The sequence below is a fragment of the Drosophila montana genome, unplaced genomic scaffold (assembly GCF_035044405.1).
Source record: "Drosophila montana isolate Dmon_TW-CO22-7 unplaced genomic scaffold, ASM3504440v1 contig_2127_1, whole genome shotgun sequence".
NCBI classification, from domain to species: Eukaryota; Metazoa; Arthropoda; class Insecta; order Diptera; family Drosophilidae; genus Drosophila; species Drosophila montana.
The window spans coordinates 702,698-723,203 of NW_026997035.1; the positions used below are offsets into that span (position 1 = coordinate 702,698).

Genomic DNA, 20,506 nt, shown 5'->3' on the forward strand with positions numbered 1-20,506 from the left:
TATTGAGATTTACAGAAACAATTGAATATTTAAGATATCAGGCTTTATAGATTTATTTTTGATTTTATTATAATTTTCAACATATTTATAATTATATTTTTATTTTGATTTTACACTAAATTATTAAAAAAATTTAAATTTTTATTTTTTAATTCAACACAACATTAAAAAATTGTACATATCTTAAAATATTCAAAAAACACTCATTTTAATATTTATAATTTGTCTTTTTATTATGTTTATTTATTATTATTATTTTTTAGTTGTTACCTTCTTTCAATTTTTTAATTATATAGCCAAGAATTTCGAGGGATATACATTTTAAATATTTTCTCACATATATTTATATATATACATATATATACAATTATGCGTAGCTAACGCTGCGCATACGTAATTTCTGGTTAAGTACTGTGCCGCCACCTGGCGTATGATTAATATTTTACTTAGACTTTTCGCACAATGCCCAAGTTCTAGCAAAATAAAATGCGCAGCACGCTCTACATTGCGTATACGTATTATTTATTTAAAGAAAATTTCTTTCTACTTTATCAACGCTTACCTGCAACCTTTTGGGCTCACCTGTCGTATGCCTAATATTTCAAAGCAAGCAGTTCGTAGAAAGTTTGATCCTCGTCAAGGCTGCTTTGACGTATGCGCAATATTAAAGAAAATTGTAGTTTATATACATTGTCTTAGGACACCCGCAGGTCTAAGGTCTGCCTTGAAGCTGTGTTACCTGGCGGATGTGTTATATTTTATGTGTATACATTTTTAGGCTACAGTACTTTGAATTCCGAGCAGTTTTTTGCTTGCTCCTTTTTAGCAATTATTATTTGCCATTCTTTAAATTTTTTCTGCATAAGCTAAATGTCGCATGCTTGATATCTGTTGGTTTTTTTAGCGTCTGCCCGGCTTGAAGCCTTTTTTCCCGGCTTAAAGCTTGTCGCAGGGGTCGTATACATAATAACCCGTTTGATGGCTTATGCCAGCGCCGTGTGGCAGCTCTAATTGCCACAGTCAAAGCTGTCAAGCTCAAAACGCATAACTGACACAAGCGACGAACAACAACAAGCAGCAGCAACAACATCAAACATTTATGATGCTCAAGCGCGCGGCGTCAAAGTTAGCAAAGCAGAAGCCAACGCCCACGCCAGACCACCCCAACCCACCGCCACCCATATTGGCCACATCAAATGAAAGCTGCAACACCTGCTGCACACCCCCAATTCCTCTTAGCAGCCAACCCCCTGCGCCCAGCTAGCCAGGCACATGTCTCGCTTTATGACAGTCGACAAAGTTGCGCGCGCGTTAAATGCCATTTTTAATTTTTATATTTCACTTTGAATAAAAATAAAATTAAACGTTGTGCGCGTCGGTTCGTTGTTGTCAGTTTGGCGTAGTTGTTGCTGTTGTTGTTGTTGTTTCTTTTGCTGTCGCAGACAGCGCGGCGGCAACGTTGTCGTGCAATTTGCCCCGGCCAGCCAGCCAGCCAGCTGGGTCGTCAGACAACGGACGCAGCAACTTCAAAAGGCCGACAAACTGCAGAAAATCTGCCAGCTGTGCGACATGCAAACCCGCTGCACACACCCGCTTGCCTCTTTTCCTATGACGGCAATGTTGCAAGTGTCAACGACAACAACAACAAGAACAAACGGCTGGAGTGGCCAAAGCCACAATAACTCAGACGGCAGCCAAATTGCCCACTGTCATATTCTGTTGTTGTTGTTGTTGCTGTAGCTGGACAAACTTTTGACTGTGGGCTGTCCCTTGGATTTATCTGTTTGTTGTTGTTGTTCTTGTTCTTGTTGTTTGCACTGCATTTGCATGCCGAGACGTCAGGTGGGCGGTGCGAGGCTGCGGTGTCTGTTGCATGGCGTTGGCGTCGCTTGCAGCACTCAGCTCTTTTTCTGCCACAATCTCTGTCTCTCTTTCTCTCAGTCTGTTTTTGCCACAAACATATGAAGCTGCAACCAAGTCCAGCAGCAGTTTGCCCCAGCAAAAGTTGCCATCAATGAATGCCAAAATGAATGAACTTGGCGGCACAGCCAGCCAGCCAGTTGGCTAGCCAGCCAGGCAGTCAGTAGTTGCAGCATCTGTTGGCATTCGCTGCCGTTTGCCACATTATGTGGGCGTGTAAATTAGGACCGGACACATAGAGACCATCTCTTTGGCTGTCGTATAATGAACATGCCACACTGAAATGTGGCCATAGGCGGCGCCACATTTCTGTTTGCTTGTTTTTTTTGTTCTCGACTGTGCTGCAGCTTGTGTCTGTGGCCACTGGTTGTTTGATGTGTTTTTTCGACTTGGTTAGTTGACATAGCATTTTAGTGGAGTGTTCCAACTATAATGCGTAATGAGACCTGCTTTAAATAATTGCTAGCTATCACTGCAATTAAATATATACTAGCTGTTATTTCGCCGCTCAAGTTTTTTTGGTATCAATTTCCCGCTATTGAGAAATTGAAATTTCCGGTTACTATCCTCAACTTCACATCCCACGAATATATTTTACGTCGACATTTGAAACTGAGTTTGAAGTGCATCTAATTCAGAATCAAAAGTTGAAACCAACGTTTTCTTAAATTAATTTTCTTAAGGATTTTTGAAAATTAGTTGGAAGGTAATCAGAAAAGTTATATAGAATCGTTTTCCGAAATTTTGGTTGGGGGTGAAATTCCCGAAATCACTGAAACACGTATTCGAAATTTTAATATACACATTTTTTCTAAGCTTCCACAAACATTTTTTAAAATCATAATCATTTTCCACAGAGCTTACTTGGAATTTCCATCTAAATTGCTAGCATTTAAAGTTCTGCGAAATTACCAAGATTACCAAGAATTTCCTGCAAGTAAAATATTTATGAATATGCTGGTCTGTTAGATTTTACCGTAATTGATTTCTAAGAATTCTCTGAAAGTTAATCTCGTGTATTTGGAAGAAAAACTTTGCTTTGTTTGGATAAATTATGCAACCAACTTAAGACAGACCATTGCCTTTGCCCATTCACTTGCTAATCGAATGCAAATCAATATGCTAACTAGCCACTTTTACCATAAGTAAATGTTCAAAGAGCTTTTACCATTCGCTTGCAGCTCAACTTCCTTAAACAAAACCCAGCCCCCTCCCCGTGGCAAGTTATGCTGACCTTCGACCTTATACGACAGCCATTATAAACTGGTCTGCACTCTGGGTCTGGCCAATCAATAGAATTCATTTAAAATGCTGCTGCTGTTGCTGACAGGCCACGCCCACTACTGACGCGGAGCCATAAATTTTGCATGACTAACAACAATAACAATAATAACAATAACAACAACAACAAAAATGACAATTAAAAGGAAAAGACAAAACAGAAGCGATAAAAAGTTAAATATCAAGTGAAAAATGCAAACAACATTTGCATAAGCTATAGCGATGGGAGGTGAGCAGAGGGGAAGAGTATTCACAATCGACAAAAAAGAAAACTGTCCTTCTAGCAAACAGTGAAGACTTGCCTTGAAATGGCAGCCAAGCCAAAAGTAGTTCTTAAACAAGTTAACTGCAACTAGTCCAAAAACTAAACCAAAAAACCAACAGTCCAAGAACGAAAAACACAGTTTACTGCGAAGTTTGGAATTCGAACCCCCTTCTAAGAAGAAACCAAGCTATGAGCTATAAAAAATAACGAACTTTACCGCGAAGATTGCGGTTCAAACCCCCGTTCTAGAAAAGAAAACACTTTCATCGAAAAATAAATGAACTTAGCATGAAGTTTGGGGTTCGAACCCCTGAGTAGACGGCAGCCATCATAAAATCAAGTATTATAAGAAACTAAAAACTAAACTAACCTAAACTAAACGTTAAGTAAATTTGTGTAGTATTTGCATTTGCCAAGCGTCAGGGTCGACGCTGGCGGCTAACCAACCTGGCCAGACAGACAGACAGCTGTATATTTACATTGGGGCTGGCTTTTCAGGGTAGCTGTTAGGACAGGTTGCCTGCATATTTACGAGTGGCTTGTGTGCAGCCCCCGAGTCAGTCACTTCACGTGCAATGTTTTATCTATGCGCGGTTGGCGTTTTTGTTAATTTTCCACTCATTTTCCATGGCATCCTAGTTGCGGTTTCGCCCAACCAACCAACCAGCCAACCCCTCGGCCATTGCTCTGCTTCCGTTTCCGTTATCCTGTTTAGTTTAAGTGTGGAGGGGTAGGGACGGGCGGCTATTCAGATGGATTCTTATGCTCATCGCATTTGGCTCTTGTTTCGTGCTGTCACGCGATGTGTTTCCACGTTTTGCTTCTTTGTGTGCAACTTGCTCGTCGTCGTGTTTTCTCTCTTTATTTGACTGCAAATTGTTTTTTTTTTCTTTCTTGTATTCGTTGAGTTGCTTGAGTTCCGTTTTTAGTTTTCCTGACCCAAGGACGTTCGATTTTTAGTTTAACTTGACAAACCTACAAATACGTGCTGCTAGCTTACGTCTACGTAATGCGGGCTTTCCATTTGACTCATTCCACATCGTGACAGTTGTCGTTTTTCTGGGCTATTAGACATTGCCAGCTAATTAGGGTCGGCCATTGGCTACGTAAAGGCTATTTAAGGGTTTTTTTATAGGCCCATCAAATGCAATCCATATTAGAGAAGATAGCTGTTGTGAAGTAGAATTTATTTTTGGCCGGCTTTCCTTCACATAGTTTCTGATGGTGCGCAAAACTTATCTAATAAAAAATTTGGCAGCCTATTTAAAATGTCTGGGTATTGCTTGAATAATTTGATAATGCCAAACTTTGTTAGGCTTTAAATATTGAACACAGAATTTAACTAAAGAGAGAAACTTGGATATGATTTTTATAACCTAATTTGCGCGGCTTACAATATTTTCTTGTCAAGCTTTGTTATTAGTTGAGATCTGGAATGCGTCTATTTAAACTTATCTAACGGAGAAACATTTCTAAAATATTTTTTCCAATTTTCGTGGATATCATGACTTATCGAATTCCTAATTATTAAAACTCTAATTTCAAATCTTCTCTGCAGCGCCTTTCCCCTTGTCATCCGATCAATCACTATTATAGAACTATATTATAGAATGTTCAAAGTAAAAGTTCCGTCTGGGAAACTCATAACAGCTGACACATGTACCATTTTGTGCTATTGTCGTATCAGCTAACAAAAAGAAAAAAAAAAAAAAAGAAAGCCATCCCCCAAAACTATGCTATAATTAACCACAAAACTGGCAGCAGCGACCTCAGCTCCTAGCGCCCTTTGCCTTCAGTATACAAAACCACAACACACAAATAACCTGCATTGTAATGGATGTCATTATTTATTTATGAATGCATGACAATAACAATAACAAAGCAGCACAATAAAGCAGACAAGCCCCAAATTGCAAATAGATAGACTACCGTATACCCTTTAAATGTAAATATAAAACTAATATATGTATTATTATCTGGCTTAAAAACGAGTGGCATGCACTTTATTGCTCTCGTGAGTAGTCAGCTTATCAATTGCTCTTTGTGCTTCATTCGTAAACGTTGCACTGCACTCTGCTGAAATTAGGTTTGAGAATTGGATTTTGGGTTTAAAATGTTCGATTCTCAGCTTTTTAATACACACTTTCAGTTGGCATGCCCATTAGCTTGCCTTAGCTACAGGGTATATAACACACTATATAGAAATTACAATAAAAAATAAACAACAAATATAAATAACAACCAAAATGCCAAAAGTCATCAAAAGCAGAAACCAAACTAAAGAAAAAAAAACCATGAAACACATTAAAAAGTCGCATAACAGAACAATTTGAATACTGCGGTGCAAAAGGGGCGAGGAAAAGGGCGGATGACATAAAACATGACAAAACTACTTTACGTTTATGATTAAATCATGCCCAAAGGAAGCTTGGTTTGAGAGGGGGTGGTGGTGGGAGGTGCCACAAAAGGTGTGCCCAGCTTTATTGTGTGACCAGCAGCAGGCGATGGCACACAACTATCGAATTAAATGAGCATAAATAATTCATGTGGGACAAACACATACACACACATGCGTCTGGCTATGTATGCAAATGACAATGGCAACCCTAATGCGTTGCGTTGGCAACCCTGTCTGTGTGTGTGCTTTCGCCTGTGATTTCAATTATTGTGAGCGCCATTCAACCGAAGGGACTTCTGCTGCGGCAGCTAGGTCTGCCCTGTAAGCAGTCAGAAGATGCAAATGGGGTATATGTGTTCGTAGGCAGTTGGCAACTCTAAGCCACACATATAGACGAGCAAATACACACAAAAGAAATATATTATATATATTTTAATCCACAACATCACAATTTTACTGCTGCGCATCTGCTAGTCGCGCAACTTGAGCACAGCTTGAGCATATTTCCACTTGTTATTTATTTAAATTGCAATCGAAGGATGTATAAAAGGAATAAGAAACATGTTTGTTATTTCATCTGGGCCGCCGTCCCTCCGTCTGACGACTGGCTGCTTATCCTAAATCAACATTTGTTTGCCCGCTCCGTTGCCATAGTCTCATGGCCAACTCCTGCAGTGCTTCCCAAACCCAAGAAGCGCTCCCAAGGCACTGCGCTGTTTCTTTGCCACTTTATTTTTATGACACGACATTTTCTGGGGGTGTGTGGCTGTCTGTGTGTGTGTGGGGGGGGGGGGGGAGTGTGGGGAGCCAGCAGTCCTTCAGCCTGGCTGCCTGCTGATTATTTTCGTTTTATCTAGAGCCTTGCGCTATTTTGGATCCTCAATTTGTTTTTAGTGGCACATTTGCCCAGCCGGCTCTCAGCCATATGCCATATGCTGCGCTAGAGGCTGTAGTCACCCCCACCACCCCAAAACACCCGCACCCTCATATAACGCAACGTAATTATAACGGTTTATTTTTCAGCGTGGCTTACTTTATGTCAAGCGGCAAACTTCATGTAATCAGTGTGAATAATTTGCTTTTATACCCTCTCCGATATGGGGATTTTATTCGCATTTCGCCATAATGGCCGGCCCGAAATGGCTAACCCTACGACAGCCCCCGCCCCCTACCATGGACATTTCGTCTCTTGTATAATTGTTGTGAATGCCTTTTCATATGGCCTTTGCGTAGGCGTCAACTTTAGCATTCGGATCCAATTAAATTGGTTTTTATGATAGTTCCCTGCCCCTCCTTCCGCCCTGTGTCTGCGCGTGTGTTGACCAAATTTTTGGCTCTGTGTGTGTGCCCAGTGAATACATTTTGGGTTTGTGTCCTCTTCTCCGCTTGGCCATCATCTAATCTGGTTACATGGTTTTTGTTTTACGCAAACCTAATGTGGCGCATCAAAAGTGCTGTCAACTCTTGAGGTTGTCACCCAACATTGGATTAAATTGAGCAGAACTTAAAATCAGCGAAACAAACAAAAACATGTTTATCAAACTTTTGTTGATTGATTACACAAAGCTTATCTTAGAAACGATTTAAAATTGAATACCTGCATGGCAATACACATATTTGGCAGCATTCAATCGATGGGTTCAATCATTGAAAGTGAATTAAGATTACCTCATTGATTGACAACGTTTATGAAAATTTAGTAAGCGACAAGCACATTTTTTGTCTGTTTAACTATTTCAATACAACATTTTTATGTACCCAGTATTTTACATGGCATTATGATTGATTGATGTAGTGCTTGATGAGACTTTTATGTGTCATATAAATGCACACTATCAAACAAAGAAACTACAAAACTTGATCACATGTTTAACTAGTTGATCACTGCATAATTGAATGATTAATTCATTGATTGATTGATAAGATAGGTTATAGTAGGTAAACTTACTCAATTACTCGAGCTGAAACTTAGGAGTTTACACAAAGTATTATTTTTTAAATAATATGTCACATGACTAATAGAATTATGGATTGATCAGAAAGCGTATGTAAACAATCAAAGCTGATTGAATACTGTACACTCAAAGAAACACATATAGCTAAACCGACCCTAAAACGCGTGTATGATAAACTCTCACATATATGAATCACATGATTGATAATCTCGTGCCTTTAGATCTGTTTGTTTGGCTTGATCTATTTTATGTTTCTTCCGGCTTTACTAACCCCAAGTATTTATAAAACCACTCTACACACTCATTTACACAATATCTCTCATTCAATTACACACAGCTATATACGGAAAAAAAAACCTAGCTTTAAAATCTATAACTTAAGCTTAGATTAACTTGATAAGCAAAAATACTCTTCTCTCAGCTATAAAAACTTTGAAAAACATATCTTTACAACAAAACTTTATTTTAAAAATAAATGCCAACATTTTCTATATATTTTTTATTTGTGCAAAACATTTCAAAATTTTACTTACTCGACAAATGGTAAATATTTATACATTTAATATAAAATAAATAAATAAAACTAGTGAAAACAAATAAGAGAAGCAGCTACGACTTCAACGTACAAATCTTTATCCTGTCAACACAAAACTCTCTCATTTAACAACAAGAACAACCACAGCAGCCAGCCAGCAACAACCACAACAACAACAACAACATGCAACACACAACAAATACAACACAGCGCCTACTAAAACAAAAACAACAACAACAACAACAAAACAATTAACCCGAAAAAAAAACAAAACAACTCTTTCAAATATAAATATGAAAATTGAAAATCTTTTCACCGCTACTACTAAAAAATTGAATACACTGTATTATATAACAACAACAAGAACAACAACAGATACAAAGAAACATTGTGTATTATATGACAAAGAACCACAACAACAACAACATCAAGCCAGCAACAACAACAAGAACAAGAACAACAAGCAACAGCGCCCAAAAAGCCAGCAACAGAATTCTTAAGCAAATTTTTAACAAATCGCAGCAGCAATTCAGTGCAGCAGCAACAACAACAACTACAACAACCAAAATTTCAGTTCTATTAAACAACAATAACAACTACAACAACAACATGAAATCCACGATGCAATCAGCTTTTTGCTCTCGCACTGTACAAAAAAAATTGAGAAAAAAAAAATAATAAACTGCGCGCCCAGTCAAGAGCTCACTAACAAATTTATGCATTTAATTTATGTCTTACAAGTTTATTTTTGTTTTATAATTTTTTTAAATTTTCTCTTTTTTACGGCAGTGTTTAAAAGGTAGTAACAATAACAACAACAACAACTACAACAACAGTTACTACTACAAAAACAACACTTGGAACCAAGCCCAAAGCTCGATATATTTTATATAAGCGCCCACTAACAATCAAAATGTTAAAACCGCAGCTATCCCCGCCCCCGCCCCCCATTAAAATCGCCCTTACGCCTGCCCGCCTGCCTGCTCGCCCGCCTGCTCGCTCGCCTGCCTGACTACCTCAACTAACTAACTAACTACTTACTTACTTCTTACTTAACCCAACAATAAACTTTAAAAGAAGCAGAAGCAACATACTAAAAAATAAAACTATTGCTACTACTATTTTTGTTGTGCGTGTGTAAGTTCCAAAACAGAAAGAAACCCGATAAAAAATGTATCTATTCCCTCAGTAAGAAACAACAACAACAACTACAACTATTACTACTACTACAACAACAACAGCTACAACAACAACAGTTATGCAACTAAAAAAAAGAATGCACCAAATTTAAGCAAGTCAAAAAATACAATATATATATATATATATTCAATTTTATGCAATCTATACAAAAAATTCAAAAACCAACCACGAAAATGCAAGCATATTTTATATATGTCTATATATATAAATATAGACAATATATTCAAACTCTATATCTGGGCAGGACTAAGCATCACAACAAAATATAAACGTAAAACTCGCAGACAAGATATATATAATACTACAAAAAAAAAAATAATAATAATAATAATAATGCAAGAACTCAGTATATGTCTTCTCACATAGTATCTATTACTCTCTATCTCTCTCTTACTCTCTCTCTTTCTAATCACAATCTCAAATTCACAAAAAAATTGAAATAAAAAACCAAACAATTACCCAACACTATTCTACTATCTATCTCTATCTCGCTTGTGTTTGTCTGTGTGCAGGGATGCATGGCACGGGCAGCGACGCAGACCCACTCACAAGAATTGTTGTTGTTGGACTTGATGATGATGATCATCAGCATCATGATAATACTAAAGATGTTAATGATGATGATGATGCTAATGCTGATGATGTTGACAGCGCGGGATCAGCCATAACATATACGGATTGGAATTTGGAAACTCGAACGGATCACATAATATTACCAACTACTACAGCGACAAATACCAGAACTGCTAGTACTACGACTGCAGCTACTACAGCCCCAATACGTAGTCGCTATAGAATGTACAATTTGAACAGATCCTTGAAATGTTTGAGCGGTGTACGCTGAAAAGTTTTTGAATTTTTTGCATAAAACTGAGAAAAGAGAAAAAAACAACCAAAAAATAACACACATGAACAGAAATCAGCGATTTATCGATTTATCTATCGTTATCGCTATCGCCTACCGCTTATCGTTATCGGAATCAAATGTTGCCAATTGTGGTTGTTGCTGTGACTGCTGTTGACAATCCGACGAGTTGCCAGAGAGAAACTGACAAAGCCCAAATCCATAAAAAATAACGAAATAATTGAAAAAATTTAAATTAGTTTTTGGTACTATCCACATATATATATACATAATTTTTGTTCTGTATATCATGCCATGAACCACAATTTTCGAATCAAGCTACGATTATATTTTATTTAAATTAATATATATATATTAATAAAAAAAAATATATGTATATATATATATAAAACATTTACCATTTGGGATCTGTTCAAAGTAATGTGACTATATAGCTATAAAAACGATTTTTGGGGCATGTAGAGAAGTTGTATGTACGGGCCCGTTGGTTTTCGTCGCTCGATATGTATGTAGTTTTTAACGGTACACAAAACATATATGAGAAAAAAGTTGAAAAACTAAAAAAAATAAATATATCGTGCACCGTTTTATGTGGAGAGCGAGCGCGTCATGAGAAACGATGACGTCGACCAACGTCGCGTATTATCACACACACACACAGCTACTACTGTGACGGAGGTGAGTCAGTTGAAGCACTCTATACTAAATATAACTACCTACCAAATACGATATCATAGTTTGTAAGTGCAAAAGTCGACGTAGGCCCCCAACCTAAACCAGAAGCATAAGTTAAGCAAATGCACCAACTAAAATGATATGTGTTCAATTTTAGCTGCAGCCCGTTAGAATTGAAGGAAATCGAAAATTGTCTATAATCCCTTGCCTTTACATTGAGATATAATAATTTTTGATGGATTATATCTAACTAGAACATATCATAAATGAAGAAGTTTTGACAGCTTTCAACCAATCTCTGCGCTCAAATCTCTTAGTTTGGATCTCTCTATGCGATTCTTACCAGAATTATTAAGAGATTTGATTTCTTAACTGTGCACTTTTCTTTTCCTATCAAAAATATTTGTATTCTAAAGCAGCCCCAGATCTTAGCTTGTCTACCATTAAATGCCTTAACTGTCATCCAATAATTTCAGTCTCCTTTGACAAATAATTAAACTAACTTTTCTCATAAACGTCAGTCGATATCTCAGCTAGTCTATCATTTTGTGGTTCATGGTTAGTGAACATAATTTAAATCTTACATAATATTAGATCTGTTTTTTATCACATGCATTAAATCTTAACTATGTTTGCCTGCTGTCAATTGTCAGTCAGAATATGTTTGAATGTTTCGCCTTAAAAGTCGCTAAAATTCGTATTCAATGCAAGACATTAGCCCACTTAACCATAAAAGTCTATTTGCCAGCAAATAATTGCACATAAAAATTAAGTTTTTCTTGTTTTTATGCAATTGTTGAAGCATTTGTAGAACAGGTTCTAAAACTCAAGCTAAAACAAGCTGCAATTATTGAGGTCGCATTCGATTTTGTTGGTCAGTTCGTTTCGTCGGCCCTGAAAACTTGCAACTAGCAATATTGAAAATTATAAATATCAGCCTAAACACGCTTTGCGATTTGTGTAAATATATAACTATTGAATTGAGGCCTGATTTGTGTTCGTTAGTATATGTATTATCATCATGTTTCCAATTTCACTTGAATCCAATTAGCTAATCTCTACCCCCTCCTTTGAGTTTTCTATCATCAATTTGGGTTTCATATGTCAGCAATTCGCTGATTTATCTAATAAACGTCTTAAAGAGCGCAAACGGAAAAAAATGGTCAGCGATTCATTTAATTTGGCTAAAAATGTTTTTGGCTGTCATAAATTAATTCACTTCAAAATGTTGTTATATAAGAATTTGTGCCGCATTTTAAATTCAACACGACGACGCGTTGCTCACAAGTTTTTGGTATTTGTTGTTGTTATGGTTGTTCTGGTTGTTGTTGTTTTTGTGTACTGACCTGCCTCAAAACTCAAAAGAAATTAGTTGCCTACACGTTGCGTCAGGTTTTTATTTCGTATATATTTTGCTTCTTTTTATCTCGTTCTTGTTTTTTATATTCTTTATTATATGGCATATACAAAAAAAAAAAAAAAAAAACTGATTCATTGACATGCAAAAGGCAATGAATACCGTAGCAGCAACTGAGCCGGGCGAACGACCCGTAATATTTTATACATGTATAGATATATATTTGCATCCATCAGTTCTCGTTCTAAAGCTCTCTCTCTCTCTCTCTCTCTTATGGTCTGGCCAACTCTCGCTCCTCTCCATCTGTCTCTCTCTTTTGTCCAGCGTGGTGTGTTGCATATTTTGGCGCTCTATGTTAATTCGCAGCTATTAAAATTGGAACTGGACTTGGATATGTGATGCTAACTTTTTATTTTAATATGGTTTTGTGCTCCCCTGGTTCAATAACAACATATATTTAGTTCTTTTTGGCCATTGTTTCGTTTCGTTTGTTTGTTAACCAACTCTCTAAACAGAACAACAAACACACTCTCAAAACAGTTTCTCTTAGTTAGATTTTAGTGTACAACAACAGAAGACAACAACATGAATAAACAATACTCAGACACAGACACACCACAACAAACGCAACTCAACCCAACTAAATTCCACCCAACTCAACTCAACTCAACTAAACTCAACTCAATCAATCCAACAAAAGCAACCCAACAAAATCCAACAACCAACAAATTCAACAAATTTGTGGAAACATTTATCACGCGCAAATTGTTTGCCGTTTGCTCTTATCTCATTTCAGTTAAGGAGATCGGAAATGGTCGCTCACCATTACTGCAGGAGCCTCTTTACGGTACACGACCTCAGCCCTACAGTGAGTAGAAGGCGCCTATTCATTTGTAGTTTCTGTTTAGCTGACAAATGTTGTACCCCAAGTTTTTTCTTTTTTATTTCTGCATACCCCCTTCCCAAAAACCTCCAACGCCTTCTTCCATTATACCCCCAAAATGTATACGGTGTGCTCGTGCGTTTCAGGTTGTTTCGAAATATTTATTTAATTATGTTTTAAGCATTTCGTTTTTACAATTTGGTTCTTTAGTGCTACTTGTGGGCTTAGGATCGGTTATAGAGGTAGGTGAAGTTATTGTTTCTGTTACTGTTGTTGACCATTTAGCAGAGCTTGAGTTGGTTGAGCCTATTATTAGGCTATTACACTTGTAATTATTAATTGACAAGTTTTAATTACTTGAGTAATTGTGCTCTATATGATTACTCAAGTTATAGGGTCAAAAATATCTGAATATAATCCTTATTTCCAATTGATTAGCTTAAATTAATTATAAATAATCATTAAAACTCACTACATTTTCAATAACTTTTAGTGATTGTGTTCTATTAAAGTAATTACTCTGTAATTACAGCATGAATAACATTTTCTGCCCATGCCACTTAATGTACACAAAGTAATTACTCAAGTAATTATGCTTGATAAAAGTAATTACTCTGATAATTAATCCACAATTACTAATAAAAGCAATTACATGTTGACTTTCATTCTTCAAATGTATGTATATGCCAACAATTATTAAAGTAATTGATTTACCTTTATATAATTACATCATTAATTAAACAATGTTTCGTGCAGTTGTGCGACTTTGTGCAACAATTTCTTGTTTCAAAGCATCTCTGTTGCTCTTCCCATTACATACCCATGTCAGACTTGCCACGCCCACTTCATACTCTACCCACGTCTTTTCTTTAAGCAGTTCACATGCCATTTAGCAAATTGTCTACATAAATTCATTAGTATGTCAAATGCAGCACTCTTCCAGTCGTAGCGTAGAGTAAAAGTCTACTTTTCTGAGAGTTTTTTCTTTTCTTTTCTTTTACCTGGTAAACTTTTCTAATTGTTGGCACTTGAGCGTGTCTTTCGTTAGGAGCCCTCATAAAATTGCAATCATTACAATTTGTGCCCCTACACTTCCCATTTCCATCAGGCAACTTTCTTCTGCTGTGTACGTGTGTGTGTCTGTGACATGCGAGCAATTAAAAGAAATTAAGAGCTAACAACAAATAATACTAATTAACTTGGCCAAAAGTAAAACTGGTGCTTTAAATCAACATTGGTACAGCACTCGACCCAATTTGTGTTTTGGTCTTCAAAAACAGCTGCAAAATAATCCACACAGAGCCCACAGATACTCGAAGTGCACACGTTTCATAGAGGTCCTTAAACGTGACAATGTGCTCGACTAGTCGGCAGATCAAGTGTTGGGCGGTAGGGATGGTGGGCGGGGGATTTGAGTGCTGTGAAGCGGTTGAAAGTTCAGATTTCATGCACATTGCTCAAGTCTCTGGTATTTGCCAATTGGCTTGCGAAAATTGTGTCAAACGCAAAGAACTGGCTGAAGGAAATGGCAAAACCCTAAAGCAAGAAAACACATTCCAATAAGAGAGAGTGAGAGTGAGCGGGTCTAGAAAGAGAGCACGTATATTTTTTCAAGGAACATGTGTATTCATTTTCTCGTTGACTCTGTGGCCTGCCAAACACCGCACGCCCACTAATTTTCCCCCCAATGTGGTAATCGATTTCCAGATCTGAGTGTGTGTGTGCCTGTACGTGTGAAGTACAAAATTAATTGATTTTTTATGAGCCAAACACTTCGAATTCAATTGCATTCAAGTTGATTGTAAAATTTTGTGGCTTTCGTTTTGTTGCGGCTACTCACAAAATGTCAGAGTAGGAGGGCTCCTGCTCTGCGAAACGATTGTGTGAAAATTTTAAATAGAGACTCCTCAATAAATATTGGATTCTTTAGAATTTGGGCATACTAAATATAGCTCAAGATTTATGAAAACAGAGCTGAATCTTGTTTATATGGCTGGCCAATTCTTGGCAAACGAAATAAATATATATATATAAAAAAATATTTATAAAATATTTATTTTTTTTTTAAATAAATTTATAAAACTTTAATTACAATATTATATTTACAAATTTATATTTAACACAAAATTTTTTTAAAATGAATATATTTCAAATTTTTATTTTTAAGCAAATGTTATTTATTTTGATTAGAAATTAAATTTAGTTTGGGCGCTTCTAATTTCCAAGTGGTTTAAGATCTGCGTTTGCTGCTCTCTTTTTTTTCCAAGGAAAACGTGTTCGAAGCTGTGTGAAAAGCTTTAAGCTGGCTTAATCTGCCAAAAAAAATTTTAATTAACAAAATTGACAGCTTAAATATTTAAATGAATGATGCTCATGCTCTGAGCTTCGAATTCCCAAACGGTTTCAGGTTCGGTTCAGAGTTCTTAAAGAAAAACAATCGCTTACGAGGCTCACTCAACTATAGTCAAGTTTTACTATTTTTATTAAAACTCTTCTTCTATATTCCCACGCCCATTTTACAGCTAACTAATTTGCTTATTTTATTTATTGATCCCAAAACCAACCCAGCACAGGCCGCTGCTGTGTTGGGCTTCATTTGGCAAGGCCAAGAGATAAAAAGTAAAACCAGGCAGCGCCTCGAGGCCGCACCTAGTTACAACTTTTGCATTATCTAAAAATCGCAAAACTATAAACTAGGCAACCGCAAAACCCCGCACGGCCCCCCACTTGCTGTTGCCCCTCCCCCTGCTTTTAGAGACTTATGTAAGCTGCCTTTAGGCGCGACGTCGGCTCGTACCATAATTTTGCGCTTGAGCATTTTCTTAGCCTTGATATTTTAATTTGTGCGTAAATACAATTTTAAGCATTGCTTTGCTTTTGCATTAGCCAAGTAGAAAGTTTGTGCTATGAATTTGTTGCTGTTGTTGTTGTTTCTAGTGCTTTGGGGACAGAAACTCTTGATGTAAAAAGATTAAACAAAAATCCGTCTCTGACTGCCGCTCGGCTGCTGGTTTTAATTGCATTCGAGGCAAAAGTTGAACTTAAGTTCTGCCGTTGCCGTTGGTTTCAATTAGAACTCAGCGAGGGGGAGAGAGCGGAGAGGGTGGCGGTCGGAATATAGCTATATCTATGCGTAAGTATCTGTATCTATGGCTCAGCTGTAGTTGTATCTGCACAACTTACATAGAGCTCCCCTATGCCAAGTATTTGTTGTTCTGTGGGGAGTTTGTTTTCTTCTGTTTTTTTTTCCTATTGCTCTAGGGGGAGTTGCGCAAAACTTTTGCACTGTTTTTCTTGCCTTTATGTTATTTCATCTGCCTCTTGCAGAGTTATTTTCCTTGATTTTCCTTGATAGTAGCCAAAAGTGAAAAGTTTTGCACACAAATTTTCTTCAATGCTGTTTTTGTGTGTGATAATTGGCTACGGCCACGCCTTTTGCCATTGTTGTTTGATCTGCGGGTCAAAGTTTAAGTCAAATTCAATTGATTTCACTTTTCTTTTTCGTGTGGGGGTGGGGGGGTTGCTGGAAGTTAGAAGTTCTTGAAAATTCCATGAAATACATGTGGTTTTTTCTCATTCCCGCATCTTTATTGTAGTTAGTTTTACTACGCTTTGTTTGCTTTGGATCCGTTTCGCTCACATGCTTGAGCTTTTTTAAATGCTTGTGGTTTTGCCGGCAAACTCTTGTCTATATTTTTTTATAGCAATTTTCGTTGGGTTGGGCAAACAAATATTGTTGAACATGTACAATTTAATTGCTTACCGAAAGAACAGCCAACTCTTTAATTGGACTTGTTGTGCAAAATTAAAATAAAGTAAATTGAAAATGGGAGTTCAATTTTTGTAATATATCATCTTTTAACAACAAAAAATTGAGATTCAATTTTGGAATTCATTTTTATTGCTGACCACTAAACCAAACTGACTTTATTTCTGTTTTATTGATTTATGTGCGTTCTGAGGTAAGCTTTGATTAAATTGACTTATGAATTGAAACAAAAGGAGTAAAATATTTTATAAAAACTTTTACGGTCCAGTAATAATTACTAACTTTTAACTTATTGGTTTTATAAGTTTTATGGGCTTTGTTTTTCATTGATGTCATTTTTAAGCATTTAAATATATGTATATTTAAAAAAATTTTACTTATCGGTAATAATTACATATTGGTTTTATAAATGTTATATAGATTTATTTTTTAATAATATATTCTTAAGCATTTAAATATCTATTCAAATTATTTATTAAAAATTTTAAAAATCCGATTATAGTTATCTACTGGTTTAATAGTATTATGTGTCTTTATTTTCTTACCCTGGCGGAGGGTATTAAAATTTTGTCATGAAATGTGTAACGCGTAGAAGGAGAAATCTCCAAACCTAATAAGAACATATATTCTAGATCAGCATCAGCAGCTGAGTTGATATAGCCATGTTCATCTGTCCCTCCTGCCGTCGGTTCGCCTGTTTCTATGCAAACAGTCTCTCAGTTTTAAGTTTCGTCTTGAAACTCTGCATACGTCCCTCTTTCTGTTGCACGCAGTACATGCGTACGAGGCGGCCGGATTATACCAGATCCATCGAAAAGTTGACACTGATATAAAAACCTTTCTAGTATTTATATAACTTGATTAAACTCGATGCACTAGTTCCATTATGATCCTCATATATGTATATGCAAAATCTGAGCAACATCGAACCACTATGTCGTATACCTGCTATAGGACGGATCGGTGGAATAGTAGGATAATATTAGGCAAAATATTACGTTTTCAAAGATATTTTAAAAAACTCACCATTTTCGAGCTGCACTATGCTCATATATCTGTTAAAGGGAAATGTCTAAAATAAGATATCCTTGCTTTCTCGTTTTTATTGATATACTTTAAGTCATCTTATGTGATTATCATTTATTTTTCAACTTTAACAAAAGCAGTAAAATATTTATTTTTAAAACGTTTGTCCAACACATTTTCCCGCAGTTTGGCAACAAACTGTCAACTTTTCTAATTTCTAAGCAAACTCTGTTTAGCTGCCACGCATAAAAGTTTGTTAAATTTTGCAGTTTTCCATGTGAATTTTCAATTTTCTTTTATAGGGGGCGCCTGCTTTGCCTGCTTTTCTCCGACTAAATGCCTTTATGCATATTTGATATTTTCTTACGTTCAACTTTTGTTGAATGTTTTTCTGAGCTTTGCTGCCGTTGCTGCTGCTGTTGGTGCTGCCTCTCCCACGCCTAATCAAGGAAATAATATCAAGTCCTGGTCTCAGTTGCACTTATGACAATGCAGCAGTCAAAGCTTGGCGTCGTTCGGTTTTTGGGGCGCCAGCTTGTGGATTTGACTCGTCAAATGAATTCTTTGGGGGCTTTGTTTGGCCTGACGGGTCTGGTCTGGTCTGGCCTGGCCTGGCCTAATAAGCATCCTTGGGGAAATTATGATGAGCAGAATTCAATTTCGTGTTTAATTTGCCAGTGAATCCGTTTCTTGTGCAACTGGCTTCAACCCCTCGCTACGTGCTAGGTTTCATTTATTTATTTTATTTTTTGTGTATAAGTTTTTCTTTTCGGCTACTTTTGCGGCAGCTCTTTGTTTGGGGCTAGCAAATGTTTTTTTATTGTCTGCAGTTTCTTTGCTTATCTTCTAAATTTTGCTCTGGCTTCAAAATGCAAATCTGCTTTGCTTTGCTTTTGTTTTTCTTATGCTCCTTTGCTTGTTTTTCTTTTCTTTATTTTTTTATACAAATAAATTTCAATATAGTACTTATTATACAAAGCTGTGCTGCATTTGCTGCCTTTTGGCCTTTTTCTCAGCCACGCTGTTAACCACAATGAAAAGTATTTTTTAATTTAACCGCAAAGTTTTCTTTACATATATATAAATATATTTGTCTTCTGCTTTTTGTTGTTCTTGTTGTTGTTGGTGGTCGCAAATGAAACGCTAAAGTGATTTTTATTAAAAGTTTTCTGCATTTTTTATTAAAAATAAAAAGTAAACTTTTTAATCTGCTTGCTGTTAACTTTACATTTTGTGGTTTCGCTTTACAGATGCGCGCCGTAGGTTAATTAAATTTAAATTGTTGTTTTTTTTTCAGTTTTTCTCATTTTTTTGCTTGAATTTAATATGCGCAAAGTTGCCCAAAAGTTAATTAGACTGCATTAAAATGCAGAAAAGAGACACATTCACTAGCTCTTCTTCCTTTTTTTCTTTGTCGCACTCAAAATGAATAATCCTCGGCTGCTTCGGGCCAAGTTCTTTTAGCCCCAACGCAATTCCAATTGCAATTCATTATCATTCACATATTTATGGGCTGCGGCGACGCTGGGGCTCTTTCTTTGCCTAATCAAAAATGCCGAGCGCAATTGTTGTTGCGTATCCGTCTCTCGCCCAGCAATCATTCACACCTTTAAGCTGCAGCTGTCAACGCTCACATTTCCCCAACTCCAGCCCCTGCTCCATTCCCCAGCAGCTGCCTTTGTGCTGTAGCTCCCGCGGGGGACTCCAGAGGCAGCGCGCGTTAGGGCTGCAAAGCCCAACTGGCTCAATGGGCCGCAGCGAAATGTTTCGTTGTCTGAATGGGCTCACAAATCCCAGCCTGTAAAAACAAAATGGCCAACAGCCATCTCCAGCCGGACGGCCGGCCACACCCTCCGCCCCCGGAAGCTGACAACGGCACTGCGACATCGCATTGTGCCACTTTTTACAGCTGTTTCCTGCGCAGTCGGAAATGTTTTTAATTTTAATGCAAGTGCTGCACGGTTTTATTTTTGTATTATTATTTCATTTATGCGCATATTTGTACTCGTAACGGACTTTGTTATTTTTTAAAAAACCAAACCCATTGACATATTGTTATAGCTTAACTTTTGGTCTGAAGCTCAGCTTGATATGTTATTAATGTGTTTAAAATATTAAGCAATAATTAAAGAAGAGCGTATAAATAATAAAAATAATTTCCCTGAACTTAAATGTAATTTAATCCAAATTTTGACAATTAAAATCAGATCGGCCTCTTGAATAAAAGTACAAAATATTTCTATATTTTGCTTTAAACTGCAAAACTATTTTACAAAACACATTAAATATCAAAAATGTAATAGATTATTTACATTTTTATTGCCACATTTCGCCTGATTATAAAACATGTCAAAATTCGTTTTTCCCCCCATTTTTG

The 20,506-nt window shown here is 36.7% G+C and overlaps 1 protein-coding gene across 15 annotated transcripts in view; it reads left to right on the top strand.

Moving 5' to 3' along the window:
- The window catches only part of sm (smooth), a 148,277-nt gene that overhangs the window by 82,414 nt on the left and 45,357 nt on the right, over nucleotides 1-20,506 (top strand). For 3 of the 15 annotated variants that reach the window (XM_064680567.1, XM_064680566.1, XM_064680568.1), the window contains one exon: nucleotides 13,248-13,319. The exons of 8 other annotated variants lie outside the window; for them this stretch is intronic. In XM_064680567.1, coding sequence (XP_064536637.1) covers nucleotides 13,248-13,319 — 72 coding nt within the window. Of the gene's footprint in view, nucleotides 1-10,066; nucleotides 10,654-13,247; nucleotides 13,320-20,506 lie in introns of those variants that run through there. 4 more of the 15 variants (XM_064680569.1, XM_064680572.1, XM_064680581.1 and 1 more) reach the window with 3 other exon arrangements.